This window comes from Saccostrea echinata, unplaced genomic scaffold (genome assembly GCF_033153115.1).
Source record: "Saccostrea echinata isolate AGI-Se365-2 ecotype Australia unplaced genomic scaffold, CSIRO_AGI_Sech_v1 ptg000034l, whole genome shotgun sequence".
NCBI classification, from domain to species: Eukaryota; Metazoa; Mollusca; class Bivalvia; order Ostreida; family Ostreidae; genus Saccostrea; species Saccostrea echinata.
In genome coordinates, this window is record NW_026889783.1 from 4,322,383 (window position 1) to 4,340,876 (window position 18,494).

An 18,494-nucleotide genomic window follows, 5' to 3' on the forward strand; every position below is an offset into this window, starting at 1 on the left:
ACAATTTGAGTAAGGAAGAGAGATCCGCCTTACAATCATTAAAGAATCGGGATGACATTGTAATCAAGAAAGCAGACAAAGGCTCTACAGTAGTAGTGCTTGACAAAGAGACGTACATGGCGGAGCCCCATAGACAACTCTCAGACGAACGTATCTATAAGAAATTGGACTCTGACCCCACTAAAGAATTTTCCACCGCCATCACCAAAACTCTTGACGAAATGTTTGAGAAAAACGAGATTGGTATCAACGTCTATGAGACACTCAACCCTATTGACTGTAGACCAGGACAATTTTATCTGCTTCCTAAGATACACAAAGAAGGTATGCCAGGTCGCCCTATAGTTAGCGCTATTGGACACCCCACGGAGAAAATTTCTGAATACATCGATTTACATCTCCGTCCACACGTAGAGAATTTGCCATCCTATCCCAAGGGCACCACGGACTACATTAACAAGACGCCCTCTACTGGCCTTCCAGATCATACCCTTCTCGTGACTATGGACGTCACATCTTTGTACACCAATATTCCGCACGATGAGGGTATCGAAGCCTGTAGAGAAGTCTGGGATAGTAGATCCATACAAATTCCTTCTACCGAGTCCCTTGCCAAGCTCCTTGAACATGTTCTCAAGTATAACAACTTCATGTTTAATGGAGAACATTACCTGCAGGTTAATGGCACTGCTATGGGTACGAAAATGGCACCATCTTATGCCAATATTTTCATGGGCAGACTGGAACGCAACTTGCTACTTCAAGCACCATTTAGGCCCCTTAGCTGGTTGCGTTTCATTGACGATATAGAGATGAAGTGGGTGGAATGTCGCGAGAGCCTCGAGGCATTCATTTCGTTCGCCAACACCTTTCATCAGTCTATCAAATTTACAGTAGACGTATCTAATTCGAAAAACATGTTCCTAGATACTATATCTACCCTGACTGATGGTGAAGTCGAGTTCAGTCTCCACACGAAACCCACAGATTCCCATCTGTATCTTATGCCATCTAGCTGTCATCCCCCGCACACATTTAAGGGTGTGCCTACAGGTCTAGCCACCAGAATTCGGCGCATCTGTTCATCCCCTGCCTTATATCAAGAACAAAGCGGTCTCCTTAAGTCCCACTTATGCAAGAGAGGCTACAATGCCCGCACCGTACAAACTGCTATTGATGAGATGGCGGGACATGACAGGCAAAACCTATTACGATACAAGGAAAAAGACAATAGAGGCAGGGTCCCTCTGATAACCACATACCATCCCGTCCTTAAATTAAGAACCTCAGCGGTATCCTTCAAAAGAATCTGCCAATTCTCCACTCAAATAAACGAATGGCAGAGGTCTTTAAGGAGCCCCCATTGGCTGCATACAGGCGCCCGAGGAACCTGAAGGACATGGTAGTAAGAACCAGATTGGACAATCCATTACCTAACGGGGGCTTTAAAACTTGCTCTGACAGAAGATGTCTTCTCTGTAAGTACAGCTCTGACACAGACAGTTTTAACAGCCCCGTTACAGGCCGCAGCTACAAAATACTAGGGAATTTGTCCTGTCAAACAGACAACTGCATTTATCTCATCAGCTGCAAAGTTTGCTCCAAACAGTATGTTGGTGAAACAGGAGATCTCCGCAGGAGAGTCAATAATCACCGTTCTACCATTAGGACCAAAAAACTCAATGAACCCGTGGGGGAACATTTCAACCTTGAAGGTCACAAATGGGAGGACATGACAATAGTGGTTATTGACCATAATCCAAGATGGTTGGTCATTTTTAGTGCTTTATATATATATATATATATATATATATATATATATATATATATATATATATATATATATATATATATATATATATATATATATATAAAATACTATATTAATATTATACTGTTATATTGATATATATTTAATTGCTGTGGTAGAATTTAGAAATTTATTTCAAAATTAAGGATTACCTCACTCATGCATAGCTCTGATCCTTCGACGTATTTGGCTCCAGTCTTTGGCACCTTTTTTCAGCTCTTCCAAGTCTTTTTTATTTAAATATTTTGGATTTCCAACGTTTCAGCTTGAGCATCAATAAAGAGACATAATTTGTCGAAATGCGCAATTGGTGCATCAAATTGGTACCGTATATAATTCACATTTATCAAATGCTGACATTTTTCATACTAATCGTTAGGGGATTTTTTTTACACATTGAATCGTCTACCAATTTTTTTCTGTTTGCCTGATCATAACAAGGAGCACACGGCGGGTGTGACCGGTCCACGGAGTATGCTTACCCCTCTATGACACCTGATCCCACCTCTGATGTTTAGAGGTCCGTGTTTGCTCTGCTCCTATTTTGTATTGTTTAATGGACTTTTGAGCTTGAATACTCGTAATCTCCATATTTCATGAATGAGTATTTTTTATAATTCATTAAAGTCAAAAAAGAAGAATAATGTTGATGTAGAAATATACATCTACTTACCCTAACGAAAATTTACTATAGTTAACTATAGTACTATAGAAAAAACTTTGATACTTTGATTTACTTCGAAACTTTACTCTGGAACTCTTTTTGAGATTTCAAAGCTTAAAATCTCTTGTATTCGATAACAGTGATGATAAAATGTGAATATACAAAACATAGTTCCATTTAATATAAGACATGTGCATGTATGAATCGAAGAACAAAAAATAAAACAATCTGAAATCCATAGTAAACATACTTTGATTTACTATAGTAAAAAATAAAAAATAAAAAAAACTTTGATACTATAGTAAACTATAGTTAACTATGGTATTTTTTGCTAGTGTAGGTAATGTTGATTTTGAATTGTATTTTTAACATGAAAGAAAGAAAATGATATTTCGAAATCTTTCAACAGTAAATTGATGTTGACACGCATTTTTGATTTATATAAAAAAAGAATCATATACTTTGGATAAAGAAAAATCATTACTTGTTTGATCTAACCTGTTTTATTTTTGTCAGTCAAACCGATACCTAACAATTGAGCTATGCTGCTCACAAGAATCATCTAGTTTGTGTTATTTCCATCAAATACTCGTAACTTGACTTAATTGATATAATTTACTTTTAATACAAAGTGAAATCCAACTCCTTGTTTTGCTTAAGGTGAGGTAATACGTTCTTCAAATAGCTGTCTTTTATCTCTTCATAATAAATAAAAAAAAAATATATCAATAATTATCAGCATCTCTTGATTAAATTGTTTTATGATGTCTGTGGAAAGAATTACGTCAAAAATTATGATTTGGCAATTCATGTAATTTTTAAAAGGATGATATAAAAATCGCCATCCTCTGGAATCTCGTACTTTCTGGTAAGGTACCTTAATTTTTGTGAGTAAACTTGTTAAAATAGCAATACTCTAATGTCAATTTTTGTTTGGGGGTGCATTATTGAACGTGTCGTCTGACATTATTGAAAACTATTTTATAAAAAGGAGCGAGGACCTTTTCATATGAAAAAAAATGTGTTAAAAGTACAGGATAAATTCTGCATACTTTAGTTGGTGCAAACACGAATATTTCCAATATTTAAGATGTTTGTAGGTTTGTACTGAAGTAGCTGATAAATGAATGAGAACTTAATAATGATTGAATATTATTTATTTCTTGTCTTTTTTATCCACCTTTTCTGACTTATTCACTTATGTTCCAAAAGTCACCTTGTAAAAAAAAAGGAATAGGAAGAGAACAGATATATCGTGAGAATATTGATTTAGATAATAACATCATGTATATAACTTCTTATAGAATTATTATGACAAACTTTGTACACGAGGAAATTAAATAAAATATCAACGAATACAATCAAAACTACTTAAAACAGCGTGCTTATGAAGAGTATAATTTAGGTGGGAAATTTCTTTTCATTCAAGAAAACTGCAAATTGCACTTAAAACTTTACATGACATTGATTTGTCTATTAAACAACAGTTGCAAAATTCTTGCCATTCCTAAGCTTTAGAAAAGCGAGCGCTGTTAAAGTTTTGATGGTTTTGACAGCCCTTTCTGAACTAGAGACGCGCGTGTAGAACAAAGTGATACAGCAAAAGGTCAAGTAGTTCAACATTCAAATTCAAGGAAAAAAAATGAACTTAAACACCCAATTTTATGTTAACGCCCCCAAAATCTACCTAGTTCAAGATCAATAATATACCGCCTATCAATCATAAAAAAAACAATAGCTACTGATTTGATTGACGGGCCAGCTACCTGTGCTACCTGATAATCTGAGTTTGTATGTTTTGAAAACAATTTACCTGGTCACGCGTCAAACCCTTTCATGTACCGCGTTAATAGTCGCTTTGTACACACACTGGTAAAAAAATCCAATCGCTGTTATACTGAGTGATAATTATTTAAAAAAAAATAATTGAGAGTAGATAATTAAACCTGGACTTCACGTGGGTTTTTTTTTTCGTCACTGCTGTTTTGTACTTATAAGAAATACCGGGTATGACGTCCAAGATAACTCTAGAGCTTTCCGAAGAAAAACTAGCGGCTATTCGAGCCCTTTTCTCCTTCAATGACTGGGACTGGGGCCCTGAGAGGGAAGAAGAAGTTCCTGTAACAGGTCAGACCGAATCCGAGCCCCTTATTCAGCCTGTGCCTGGATTTGAAGAATGTCCGGATTGCCTCTGTCGACCTTGCGTCGTACATGAAAATCATCGGCAATTGTGATGGCCAGAGAGTCCTCGTTTACCATCCCGGAGAAACAGTCATTCCCGAAAACAACTTTATAAGAAGTTTTGGACAATGTTGTGTCATCGTGGAGTGTGGCAGGACAGTCGATATGTAGAACGAAAAGCGCGAGCCATTCAACTTGACATGCAGCGAAGGAGATTCGTGTGGCAGTCTGTTGGACCCAAAAGAGACATTATGCCAAACTGTGTCATTCAGCAGGTCAGGGAATGGTTCCCAAACACAATAGGACAGCCTTACATGGGACATATGTGGCAGTGACTCTGTAAATAAGTTGACTTGACTAATTTATTGATACAGTATACCTAATAAAGAAGGGGGGTGCAAATGGCTCTACTTTGGGGAGGCCTTCACGTGGCTAGAGCTGGAAACATTGTTATAACGAGTGATAAAAGTTTAAAATAAAATCTGTAATTTGAATCACTCTTTGTAACAATGGCTAACGACCCCATTACAAACACGATTTCAATACGAATCGTAACTCAAATGTATACATATTAACATATATACAATAAAGTACACATGTATTCGGGATGCAGATGTTCAAAATATAGGAAAAGTTATATTTAATAATATGTATTTTTTAGACACCAGTTTCCATAATTGATAAAATTGAAACATGAAAGAAAAAAAATTAGAGAAAGATTTGTTAACAATGACAAACTCTCCCATTACACATGTGATGTCAATACAAATCGTAACTCAGATGTACATATTAACATGAACAGCAACGTACGCTTTCTGGAAGCATATGTAAAAAAAATGTTTAAATAATTATATAATTACATTTCTCAGTATATATATTTCTAGATATCAGTTTTCATAATAGATAGGATTAGAAACACGAGAGAGAGAGAGAGAGCGAGCGATAGGGAGGGGGGGTTCTAATGATCTGTCAGCTACTGTAATCAGTTGGTAATACATGTACAGTATCCAGATTTTAGTCCCACAAGAGAGAGTTTTCATTGTACTCAAGGGGCTAATGTCAGCTACTGTAAATGTCATGACAGGGGTTAGCTCCCACAAGTATCTAGGGGCTAGACACTTGTGTCCCTCCAGTACACATTCCTGTTTAGGGACCATTTCATTTGTTGCCAACGTATCCTCACTTCTATTCTAGCTGTTTGACAAACCTGTTGTGAAAACTTTTACTCGTTATTTCAATTTCAATTATGGATACTTTACCGTCTACTCCTAAAACACCAAGGACTCCGGGTAGTGCACGGAAGCGATCCAGTGCGTTCAAATTGGAATTACCAGGAGACAATTCTGTGTCCTCCAGGATTAGAGAGAAGATTTCGATTGTAAAGGAGAGATACCGAGCAAGAGACCAGCGCCTGAGCAATACTGACGTGATAGAGCGAGCCTTGGACTTACTGATAGCGAGTGACTGTACAGAATCTGTTGGGTTCAATGCCATGGACATTCCAGCACACGACGAAAAACATGTACATTTTCTGTGTACTGACAGCGCCATCGCCCGCCTGTTGAATTCGGTTCAGCACCACAGCGCCGTGTGTCAGCAGCAGCTTGTCTTCAGACAGGACCAGGTTCTGATTTGTGGGTCAGTGGCAGCGATACATCTGTCGTGCAGTTCTGGATATTCCTTGTCGTGGAACAGTTCGATTTACCTGCCAAATGGGACTTTCCTGTCCAATGCGCTATGGACCCATGCATGCCTTAGCACTGGATTGTTATCTAACCAGATGACTATGAAAGTAATAAGGAATATTGGCTGATATTGTAAAGTAATGCTTAATGTTTGGATAAAGTGTACACTGTTGATATTGTTTTATGAAGATATTTGCATTTTTTAAAGGGAAAAAATAAGCGTTTGTGGGCATTTTCTTTCCTTTCTCCTTCTTTTTACCTCTAGTCTATTTCTCCATTTAAATTTTCTCTGACATTTCTTTTTTCCTCCTCCCCTCCATCTTCTCTCGCCTTTTTTCCCTTTCTCCGTCCACGCCCACCTTCCAACTATTTCTCCAGATTTTCATTTCCCTTGTTCACTGTTCTTAAAAAAATCCACTTAAGGACATACGCAACATAGTTTGTCTTTTTCCTTGGAGTTGAAGAGTTCCAATACTTAAAGGAACTGTGTGCTAAATTTTAATGTCTATATATGCTATTGTACACTTCTTCTAACACAAGTTTGGATAAACAAAACATCTAGAATATATGTTTAGTAATTTTTGTATATTTTTCTTTGAATTATAGAAGAATTTTCATCAATTGATATCTTTTCAAAACCCCTGGTAATGCATGCTGATTTTTTGTCTACGAACATCTGATAGCACTATAATCTTAAATTAAGAATATCTCGAAAAAGTATCAGTAGGTAAGGTACGTTGCGTATGTCCTTAAGCTTTATAACTAATGAAAAGTTGAAAAATAATGTAAATCAAACGAATACAAGAAAAAAAAACATAAAAGAAAACATTTTATTTTATCTATTTTTTGAATCCGTACTATTCTATTAATCTCTTTAAGGTTTCATTGCTATATCAGTTTAATGTGTTTGTACAATTAGAAACATTTTACTTTTTTTAACATGTTTCAGGAAAATGAAACGTATAAGTAATCACTAAAATGAATACTCTCTAAAAACAAAATGCTTGATTTTTAATTAAGGTTAATTACTGTAGGATAAAGATCTTGTCACTGTTTTGTTGGACGTTTCATTTCAGATATAATAACGACATTTTAACAGTCGACTCGATATATTCCAGTGAACTTAAAATAAAATACACTACAGAATCTGCCACACATATTTCATATTTGGATGATTAAATTGACTATTAACGATAATGGCCAAATATCTACTACATATTGTTTTTATATCTACCAACTGATTCGATAAACAAGATCACCGGATGCTCTGGATACGGTCAATTTTTAAAAAAGTGACAGGCTATTGAAAAATAGGTATATGATACAAGGAATACAATTAATTTAACAACTCTTTTTGGCAGTTTTGGCGAATTCTGCCGTCTTCATAATGACCTTGTCCTATTGTTTTTTTTGTCTATGTTTCATGTACCGTTGCTTTTACACTAGTTTGACTACGGAGTACTCCGTTTTCCTGATCAATAGAAAGGGAAACAACAAGTGTGATCGGTCGACAGGGGATGCTTACTCCTCCTAGGCACCTGATTCCAGCACTGGCGTTTCCAGGGGTCCGTGTTTTTTGCCCTGTTAGCGATTTGTTTTTTTTCCCCCCTAGATTTATGAGATTGATCACTGTTCGTTATCGTCACCTTTTACACTAAAGGACTGGAGTCAGAATAACATTTATCTCTGTTGCACATCTATAAAATATAATGCAGGTACAAAAACTGGAATTTATAAATACTAAGTATTCTATGTCATATTACAAAAATCAGTATTAACTTTCTACTTAACTTTTATTGTCTTTCCGAAAAGATAAAGAGTAAAGGCATGCAAGGCGAAGACGATCCCCCGCTCTGAGAGAAGACATTTTCCAATTCTAAAAGTCAAATTCATGAAGAGTTATTTTTCAGAAATGTTTACACATTAAGCCTCCTGAATTTCGTTGAATAAATTATTGACAAATACATGTAATATGAACGAGTTAACCACTACGCCAAAAGGTCTACTTGTCTTGTTGTTTGTCAGTGTGATTTAAATAAACGAGCTTCTTGAATCATAAATTTTAAAAGAATTTTTCGATTTTCATATAGAATGGGTCCAGACTCCATTTTTTAAAACATGAAATAGATTTTACATTTACTTTTCCGTCAATTAAATGTAAATGAAGAATGGAGACTTGACCCATTCATATTAAAAAAAAATTCTTTGTGGTTCTAATATGGCCATTTTCCACTAAATATGCTTTACTGTCAACTTTGAAAATAAATCATCAATCAATAAGTCATTCAATAAAATAATTGAATAAATGTGTTGAAGATGACATTACTGAAAACATTATTTTAAAAAAATAGAACTTTTCCCTGAAGTTTGAAAATTGACGGGTGATTGTCCTCGCCTTTTACTCCCTCTTTCTTCAAGCACATTTTTCTCATTTTTTTTTTATTGTTTTACAGTAAACATAGCATTAATATAGTCGCCTGCGCGGCGCAGTTACGTCGCGGGTTCGAATTCACTGAGATCTGTCCTTCGGATGAGACCGTATAAACCGAAGTCCTATGTCGCAGTACATGTAGGTGCTGGTAGTATCTCAACATGAGTGAAATTTTCTTAATGGGACGTTAAACAAATGAACAAACAAACCATTTGCATGTTTCGGTAAAATTTTTTCATGTTTACGTATTTTTATGAAGGTGTTCTGAATTAAGAGGATTCATTACTTTTTTATAATAAAAAAAAATGTACTTATGAGCTCTGTACATTTGAAATTATCATTCTTTACCTTAAAAATCCTCATTTGGATTTTCCTGTTCTTAAAGTTATAGAAGGCGTATCGGGGTATAATTTGTAGGTTAACAAAGCAAACAATCATGTTTTAAGCTGTAATTTTTAATGATAAAAATACTAAGAAAAACAGTCATGAACATAGCAGTTTCTAACATATCAGACAAAGAAAATACATTCAGATTGCCTAGAGTGACTCAAAAAAAAAAACAAAACAAAACAAAACAAAACAAAAAACAAAACAAAAAAAAAACCCGGAATTTTTTATGTTCTTAGCCTCTTCTTTAAAAAAATATTAAAAATACAGGGACCGGGATAACTTTTCACATGATTTCATATTAAATTCCATAAAATAGTTTTATTTTCTACATAATACTAATAGAGTCGTAAAGTACGTTAACAAGAAAGTTTGAACTGATTATTACGTCTAGCACCAAAAGATAGTCTAAAGTAATTTACTAGATCTTGACCTTTATCCTTTTTTAATTTTCAAGCTGTGTACATCTTAAGTTAAAATTTTTGTGGATTAATATTTAAAAAAATAGTGACACACATAAAAGAATATGAAAGATTGACTTCAACTTATCTGTAAAGCACTGAAGCGACTGGTTGTCTTTTTAAATCCTATTTTGCTGCGAACACTCGATCCAGGGTTCTGCTGAAAACAAAATGATTCGAAATCTGCTGCTTTCTTTCTTTTTTACAATTTGAAAGGTTAAACAGATGTATTTAGTAAGAGTAACATTGATGAGCACGTAGTTATGAAATTTAACATGTAGAAGCATTCCAAAAATAAAGTTTTTTTGACGCATCGTCTCGACAATGGCTTGCAATGTCGTGCACCTGTTCTAAACTTTAGAACACAGACTATGTATAGTCAAACACGGTACTAGCATTTGATGAACAATACAATGGTAGTACAACGAGCCGTTTATTTTGTCAATGCAACAAACTACAGATGCTAAACATGCATTATTTTAATGTTTTTATTAACTTCCTGATCGGAATTTGATTAGTGCTGATCATCTTGAAAATTTCACTCACCAAAATTTTATAACGAAAGGAAAACATATAAAAGACCCATCAAGACAGTTCATCTTCAGTCCAGTGTCTCTCCAGAAGCTAGAAACACTTAAAAGGTATTTTATTTACATGAAGAGAAGAAAAATCTATCAAAAATACTCTTTTTTGCGTTCAGAATAATGGATATAAAAATAGAAGTATTTTTCAAATGATTTTAAACTGTAAAATTTTATTTTTAAATTCTTCGAATTTGATTTTGTAAAACATTTATGCACTTCAATGAAGTGTAATTATCTCGTAAAAAGCACGGTATAAAGATATTTTATTTCTCTTATTATTATCAAAGAAATTTGATATTCTTAATTTTTTGTAAAAAAAATTGTTAACATTTACAGAAACCATGCTTAAGGAGGTGTGTTTACTACTGTTAGTCACATACGTGGCTGCCACATATAACACTGGTAAAATTTTATCTTTTCTCTATTTTGGAAAAACTACTGATTTTACTTTTGTACATGTATATCAATTAAATGACAAACATCTTCGTCTATCACAGGTTACCCTTCTATTCCGACTGGTCCGTCCTCCATCTACCGCAACTATCCTTCTGGTGGATACAGGTATGTCGTCTACATCCAGTACCTCTACTATCTGTATGTAACATACGGACCAGCCTCTGTCCAGTATCTCCAGTATTACCAATACTTGGTCAGACTGCACATCATTCCTGATGGATTTAACTTTAGCAGAGGTGGATATCCAGGATTTGGTGGTAGTGGAGCTCTTCCATTAGGTGGTGGAAGTGCTATTAGCCCTATCGGTGGCAGTCCAACTGGTGGATTCCCATTAAGCCCTGGATTTGGAGGTCTTCCGCTTGGAGGATCTGGTTCCCCACTAGGCAGTGGTATTGGAGGTATTCCTTTAGGAGGCGGCAGTCTTGGAGGTGGATTCCCACTTGGAGGTTCTGGGTTTCCTACAGGTGGACTCCCAAGTGGTGGTGCTGGGTTCCCTATTGGTGGAGGTAGTCTCACTGGTGGTTTTCCGCTTGGGGGATCAGGTTCTCCATTAGGTGGTGGCTTTGGAGGGTTGCCTTTGGGAAGCTCCAGCCTTGGAGGAGGACTCCCGTTTGGAGGATCCGGATTGCCTAGTGGAGGATTCCCGAGCGGTGGTGCTGGCTTCCCTTTAAGCAGTGGAGGTCTAGGAGGATTCCCAATTGGCAGTGGAAGTCTTGGAGGAGGATTCCCTCTTAGTGGTTCTGGATTTCCTAGTGGAGGATTTCCAACTGGTGGTGCTGGTTTCCCCATTGGAGGTGGTAGTCTCGGAAGTGGATTCCCCATCGGGGGAACAAGTGGAGGCTTCCCTATGGGAGGATCTGGATTCCCTATTGGTGGCAGTGGTTTAGGTGGATTTCCATCTGGTGGTAGCTCTTTAAGTTTAACTAGAAGTGGTTCTAGTTTCTCATCTGGTAGTTCCGGATTCCCAAGTAGCGGATTTCCAACAGGTGGTGCTGGTTTCCCCATTGGAGGTGGTAGTCTTGGAAGTGGATTCCCTATAGGGGGAACTGGCGGAGGCTTCCCTCTTGGAGGATCTGGATTTCCTATTGGGGGCAGTGGAATCGGTGGATTCCCATCTGGTGGCAGGTCTCTAAGTCTTACTAGGAGTGGGTCTAGTTTCTCATCTGGTAGTTCTGGATTCCCAAGTGGAGGATTATCAGGTACCGGAGGTGGATTTCCAGGATCAGGACTTGGTGGATTTTCTGATTTCTCCACTTTGTCTTCCAGTTTGAGTGGTTTTGATGATCTAAATGACGGGTTTTCCGGAGGCTATGGTGGATACAAATCTGGTAAGTTTTTACTGTAAATTAAAAACTAAAAAAAATAATTACTTGATAACTTCACCTAATATCGTATCCTATGATCACTGTGATTTTTTAGGTAAATACTAGTGAGCCATAAGACTGGAGACCGAATGAAAACACGGAATTGAAGACTTGGAATGACACTGACTTGGATTTTATTTTTGTAAATATATTCGTGGTTATGGAATAAACAGATGACGCCCAAATTGTTTTTCATGATGTTTTAAGTTAAATGAAGTACACCATTAGGATCAAATCTTAGATTTTATGTATTGACTATGCTTTAATTTAAGTATGAATTATGAGAATAATGAAGATAATCGAATGAAATATTATGTTATATTACTAGAAAAAGACGTTAATGGTAACCTAACAACAAATTTTTTATGATAAACGTGCTGACTTCAACTTTTCTATCGTCAACTTCCCTAACTTATGTAGCAATATACCCTTATCACCTGCATGTGGGGTTTATTTCTCCCAGCTGATTCGATACGCAAGATTATGCTCTATGTATGATTAATTTCTAAACCCAGGCAAATTATTAACCAACAATGATGAAACAACAGTCTCGTCTGAAGTCATCATTTTGCAAGTTCTATGGGCTACACAAAGACATTGTCAGCAAATATAATCTACTAGTATAATTAGGTCAAATGATGACTGACGTTTTTCATACTAATTGACACACTGAAATTTTTCCGTTTACCCGATCATGACAAGGAACACACGCAGGGTGTGACTGATCGACAGGGGATGCTTACACCTCCTTGGCACCTGATCCCGCCTTTGATGTTTTTGGAGGTCCGTGTGTGCTCTGCTTCCGGTTTGTATTGTTTAAATGGACTATAAATGATGTTCGTTATCTCCATATTTCATTATATTCAATGCAACTATAAGCAAGTTCAATGATGTCAACCTACAGATAAGCATCAGTCATGGCTCAAGAATTACTGATTAAACTGTTGATAAGCCCACCTGGTATCAACTGTTTACAATGATTTAAGTTTTTACTTGATTTAAGATTTCTTTTAAAAAAAGACTTCGATTTATGTGAAGTATAATAAAGCATTGTGAGGAGATTTTTACGGATCATTTATTCTAGGCTTATGGCAAAAACTGTAAAAAAAAAATCATGGCCATAGGAACCGGTAGGGCACGTGGTGCCCCCCCCCCCCCAATTTTTCGGAAATATATTGTATACTATAGAAAACATCTCTACTTTATGCTTGAACCCCCTCAGTAATGACCTTTTTTTGCAAGGAAATTTTGCTTGGTAGTGCCCAGGGCTCTCAAACTGAAAATGTTTCACATCCAAGTGAAATTGCTTCCCACGGACCTGAAATTAGAACTTGCAAAGCTTTGTATGAATGGAAAACTAAACAGGTAACAGTATTTTACACTGGATTAAACCCTGCAACACTGTCATTATTTTATACTGATCAAACTAATGCATGCCGCATTTATGATAAACTTTAATGATTTTTATGAATCAAAACTTTGTGATAAGAATATATGAAAAAAGAAAACTGTGTGAGATATGACACAAGAGAGGTTAAGAAAAAGGCGCCAGACATCTATCTGTATTCAAAGACATTGACACTGAAATCACAAATATCAGTATATGTTTTCGTGTCTCTCAAACAACTATAAGTTTTCAAAGAATCACAGATATCACCATACGTATTCATGTCTGTCTGACCTCTATTAGTATTCATGTCTGTCTGACCTCTATTAGTATTCAAAGATCGATATCGAAACATTTAACACGATATCTTCCATTGATGTAATCATGATAATGTCTATACTTGTTGTTAATAGATCATAGTTGATACTCAGAAAATTATACTTAAGAATTCATGATAATTAATTAACTTAGAAATACATATATCAAAGCAGCAAAAAATAACTCATTCCATGAGGTTAAAAGCGTTAAATTCTGCACATTATTCTAAAAGGAGTAATACTTTGTGTGGTGAATTTAAAATTAAATGAAAGTTTTAAATGAAATTTCGCGACTAGAATTAGTCGATGAATGGTTTCACAAACATTGTGATTTAAAAGGTCATACGATGTGCAATTCAGAAAGCAGGATAAACTTTTTATGCATCAGCGGTGAAGTGATTTAATAAAAAATATTATTATTAGGCACTATTATAAGAAAACGATAAGTTTCTAAAAATTGTAAATTGCAGTTTAAATTTATCATCTTCAAAATTAAAATCATAGAACAGGACTAACATTGATGTTTATGAAATTAAATGTTAATTCTACGAAACCCCATTAAGGACCTATCAAAAATATTTTTGAATTCGATATAACGAATTGTCGAATTTGTTCTAACGAATTATATTCGTTATAAAAATTTTTTTGAATTCGTAATAACGAATTAAATTTGTTATAACAGATTTGTTGAATTCTTTAAAACGAATTTTAAAATTTGATAAAACAGATTAAATTCGTTTAATCGAACTCTTAAATTTGTTATAATAAATTGAATTTGTTTAAAACAAATGTTAAAATTCGTTTTAACGAATTAAAATTGATTAATCAAATTCAATAATCCAAGCTTAAAGAAATATATATATATATATATATATATATATATATATATATATATATATATATATATATATATATATATATATATATATATATATATATATAAATTCGATATAACTAATTGTCAAATTCGTTTTAACGAATTTAATTCGTTATAACAGATTAAAAAATTCGTTTCAACGAATTTAATTCATTATAACAAGTTTTAGAATTCGTTAAAACGAGTTTTATTCGTTACAACAAATTTTTGAATTTGTTTTACAAATTTGTTATAACAGATTAAATTCGTTACAACGAATTCAAAGAAATTGTTATAATGAATTAAATTCGTTATAACAAATTCGCTAATCTGTATTATCGAATTCAAAAATATTTTTGATAGGTCCTAAATGGGCTTCCGTATAATTCTGACCCTGTTTTTAAACTTTTTTTTGGGGGGGGGGGGGGTGGTAGTTAAAGGAAGGTGCGTAAATTTTCAATCTTTTTTTTTTTTACTTAATCTTAATTAAGTATAAAAGCAAACAAGCCCCCTAAACATGTTGCATTTCCGTGTGATCATTTTCACATACATGTACTCTTTGAAATAGGATTGCTTTTATGTTACTATCGAGCAGAGAACGAATAATACAATATTATAAAATAAATGATATCTTTATGATAGGAACCACAAAATCAGAAATTCATGTGAAAGATTCATGTTATGTACATTTAAATGTTTGACGCATGTAAAGTAAATGATATCGTTATTTAGTTATTGACCTCCTAAATGCGTTTACCTGATCGTTCATTGACTGCTATTTCTTTGTGGAACTCCAAATGTTTATAACATGAAATACTGGTCAAACGTTGCGTCTACAAATTAGGCCAGTTGCAATATCATAATATTACTGTAAATTTACAAACTATATTCAAATACATGAACTAAATTGTAAATATCCAAATATAAACATATATATGGTAAAAGATTCTCAATTAATACATATAACATTAGATTTATAATTATCTTTATCAGTAAGCACAAATATAACTTTTTCCTGTTAAAAGCAATGCAAAAATTCATTTTTACCATTATTGGTCTAAATCGCAAGATTATTTACAAAGCGTATCAATTTACTTTGCTCCATTCCTTTCTTTAACTTTTGACACATTAAAATTGTTTTTGATTTTAAAGTCATAAGACTTAATTTTTGTGAATAAATCAACCGAATAGAGAGTTTTGAATAAAAGTATTTGTATGTAAAAAGTTTGCCAGAAAATGTTCATACGTCACCAGAGCTGAGCCTCTCTGTTCTGTTTAAGGATATCTGTACTTATTACTTAATGATCTGGAAAAGACATTCTGAAACTACGTATTTTTAAACATTTAGATTTGATAACCATTTAAAGTAATAATTAAAATTTCTTGTCAAAGCACAGAACCTTCCTATTTAGTCCTCTGTGTGTTTACAGTTAAACAGAGTACCAATCCTTTTAAACATAGTCAATATAATTCAGAATGACGCATGCCTGGTCATTGTAGCAGATGACCATAGCCGACATGGTGAGTCTTTTACTTTTTAATGCATCAAATATGCAATTACATTTAATATAAATCATTTTTTTCATTATATATATATATATATATATATATATATATATATATATATATATATATATATATATATATATATATATATATATATATATATATATATATATATATATATATTAAATAGTATTCATAAAAAAAATATATATATTTTTTCTTTGAATATTTTTTTCATTGAATGAATGCAGATTGAATAAGAATGTGCTTTCAGAAAAAGTATGGGGAATTGTGAAGTACTGTGTAATAAAGTTTTTTATTTTTAGAAAATGACTGTCACAGGTATATCGATAAGAAAGAAAAATTAAAAAGAAAAAAAAAAAGAATCAGTGTAAACATTATATATTGACTGCTACGTCACTGTGCTTACAGAGCCAAAAATGCACATAACATTTAAAATAAATATAACAAATGAAACATGAATGTTTTTCACAAGGTTTTAGAGAGACGATGTTACTTTACAATTTACCTAAGATGTATTTCAACATTAAAAAAAGAACTATGCTGGTGAAACTTTAATTAAATACACTGTACCTTAAATTTTAAATACTCTTTACTATTTACCGTCAAAATTTCCTTCAATCAACATTTATTTAAAATTTTAAGCGGACGATTGTGTCATTTGCGAACAAACAACTTTTTAAATATTAGAAAATAAATAAATCCACGAATGGTGAGAGATTTCAAAAGTATTTTGTTAATGTTATTGTTGAAATCTAAGTAACAAACCTTGTACATTTACTTAAATAAAAACGAAAACACTAATAGTTTGCCTAGACTTTCTTCTGGATTTGTATGTATGGCAGTCAGGGGGACTGCCTTCAACTGAAAGGAGACTGTGCTTTTAGTAATTCTGTTTATCCCAGTTCAATGGCTTTGGGATCAAATGTTTGTAACAGTTTCATAATAAGAAATATAGGTCTAGCTCTCGCAAAATATAAAATACACAGAATCACACATATCGTAAAAAGATTGCATAATAGTTATTGTAAAATAAAACTTATTTAATCTATTCTATTTAATCGATATAATTTTAATAATTAAAAATCTCGCGAGTCTAAAGCAATGAAGAATCATTCAGATATCCACGATTTCAATGGTAGTTTTCTGAATACTGAGACAAATTGGAATCATCTCTCTGCGAACAAAATCAAAAAGTCAAGGATTCAAAGTATTGTCGTAAATATTAATCCAGAGGACCATGACCTTCAATCTTTCATTGCAAACACATTGTATGTGTATATGTACATTTCCCTCGCTCATTGCGAACAATCTTTCATTAATCGATACACAATGAAAAATGTAAGCATCCCTTTGTTATTTTCAAATTAGAAATAGTCCAATTATTAAGTACAATGATATTTCTCACTGTAAGATCTAGAATTCAGATATATGTAGTTGGAGTGGAAAATAAGATTACTGTTAGCTACAGGTATTAACAAGATGTATTTGTGAAACACTGATACCCCCGTTATGGCAACTTATAGCGAAGGCTAAAATTTCTCAAATGCAAATCAAATATGTTGGTACCCAAAGTAAGGTCTTGTCTCTAGAAATATGCCAGTGAAATATGAAAGCCCCCGCAGCAACCATTGAATAGATACGGAGAAAGTTAAAGTTTTTCAAAAGTAAGTCAAACATCAAGGCAAGTCAAATGGTCAAAATTAATGGTGCCCCAGAAGAGGCCTTCTCAAAAGAAATATACACGTGAAATATGAAAGCCCTAGAACAACGTTCAAAAGTAATGGCCAAGGTTAAAATTTTTCAAAAGTAGGTCAAACTCCAAGGTCAAGGTCAAAGGGTCAAAGTTGTTGGTATCCAAAGGAAGGTTTTGTCACAAGAATTACATGTGTGAAGTATGAAAGCCATATATCCAACTAATCAAAAGTTATTGTCAATGTTAAAGTTTTTCAAAAGTAGGTCAAACTCCTAGGTGAAGGTCAAAGGGTCAAAGTAAGGTCTTGTCAAATGGATTACACATGTGAAGAATGAAAGCCATAGCACCAATTGGTCAAAAGTTATGGCCAAGGTTAAAGTTAAAATTTTGCAAAACTGGATCCAACTCCAAGGTCAAATATGATGGTACCCAAAAAAAGGTCTAGTTAAAAGAAATACACATATGAAATATGAAAGAAATAGCTCCAACAAATCAAAAGTTATGGGCAATGTTAAAGTTTTTGCAGAAAAACAGACAGACAGACGGACGGACAAGGCAAAAATTATATACCCTTTTTCTTCAATTCATCCTCGATTACGGGGGCATAATTAATGAAAGTCTCAAAGATGCAAGATGGAAATATCACTAAGTCATGGTGTCAATTAGTTTAATTTGATCGTCGCATTTT

General features: G+C 33.9%; 1 protein-coding gene across 1 annotated transcript; it reads left to right on the forward strand.

The window, feature by feature from the left end:
- Positions 1-5,901: 5,901 nt before the first annotated feature.
- LOC133199701 (uncharacterized) lies at positions 5,902-12,208 on the forward strand. The gene is made up of 4 exons (XM_061335570.1): positions 5,902-6,349; positions 10,540-10,605; positions 10,701-11,987; positions 12,079-12,208. Exons 1-4 carry the CDS (start codon positions 5,902-5,904, stop codon positions 12,087-12,089), a joined length of 1,812 nt encoding a protein of 603 aa, XP_061191554.1. The 3' UTR covers positions 12,090-12,208.
- Positions 12,209-18,494: the final 6,286 nt, after the last annotated feature.

What these genes read in the sequence shown, in the direction of transcription:
- LOC133199701 (XM_061335570.1), top strand. Translation starts at nt 5,902, where the DNA reads ATGGATACTTTACCGTCTACTCCTAAAACACCAAGGACTCCGGGTAGT. An exon ending in ATATTCCTTGTCGTGGAACA is followed by an intron (nt 6,350 to 10,539) that starts GTTCGATTTACC and finishes TAACATTTACAG; the next exon opens with AAACCATGCTTAAGGAGGTG. An exon ending in GGCTGCCACATATAACACTG is followed by an intron (nt 10,606 to 10,700) that starts GTAAAATTTTAT and finishes CGTCTATCACAG; the next exon opens with GTTACCCTTCTATTCCGACT.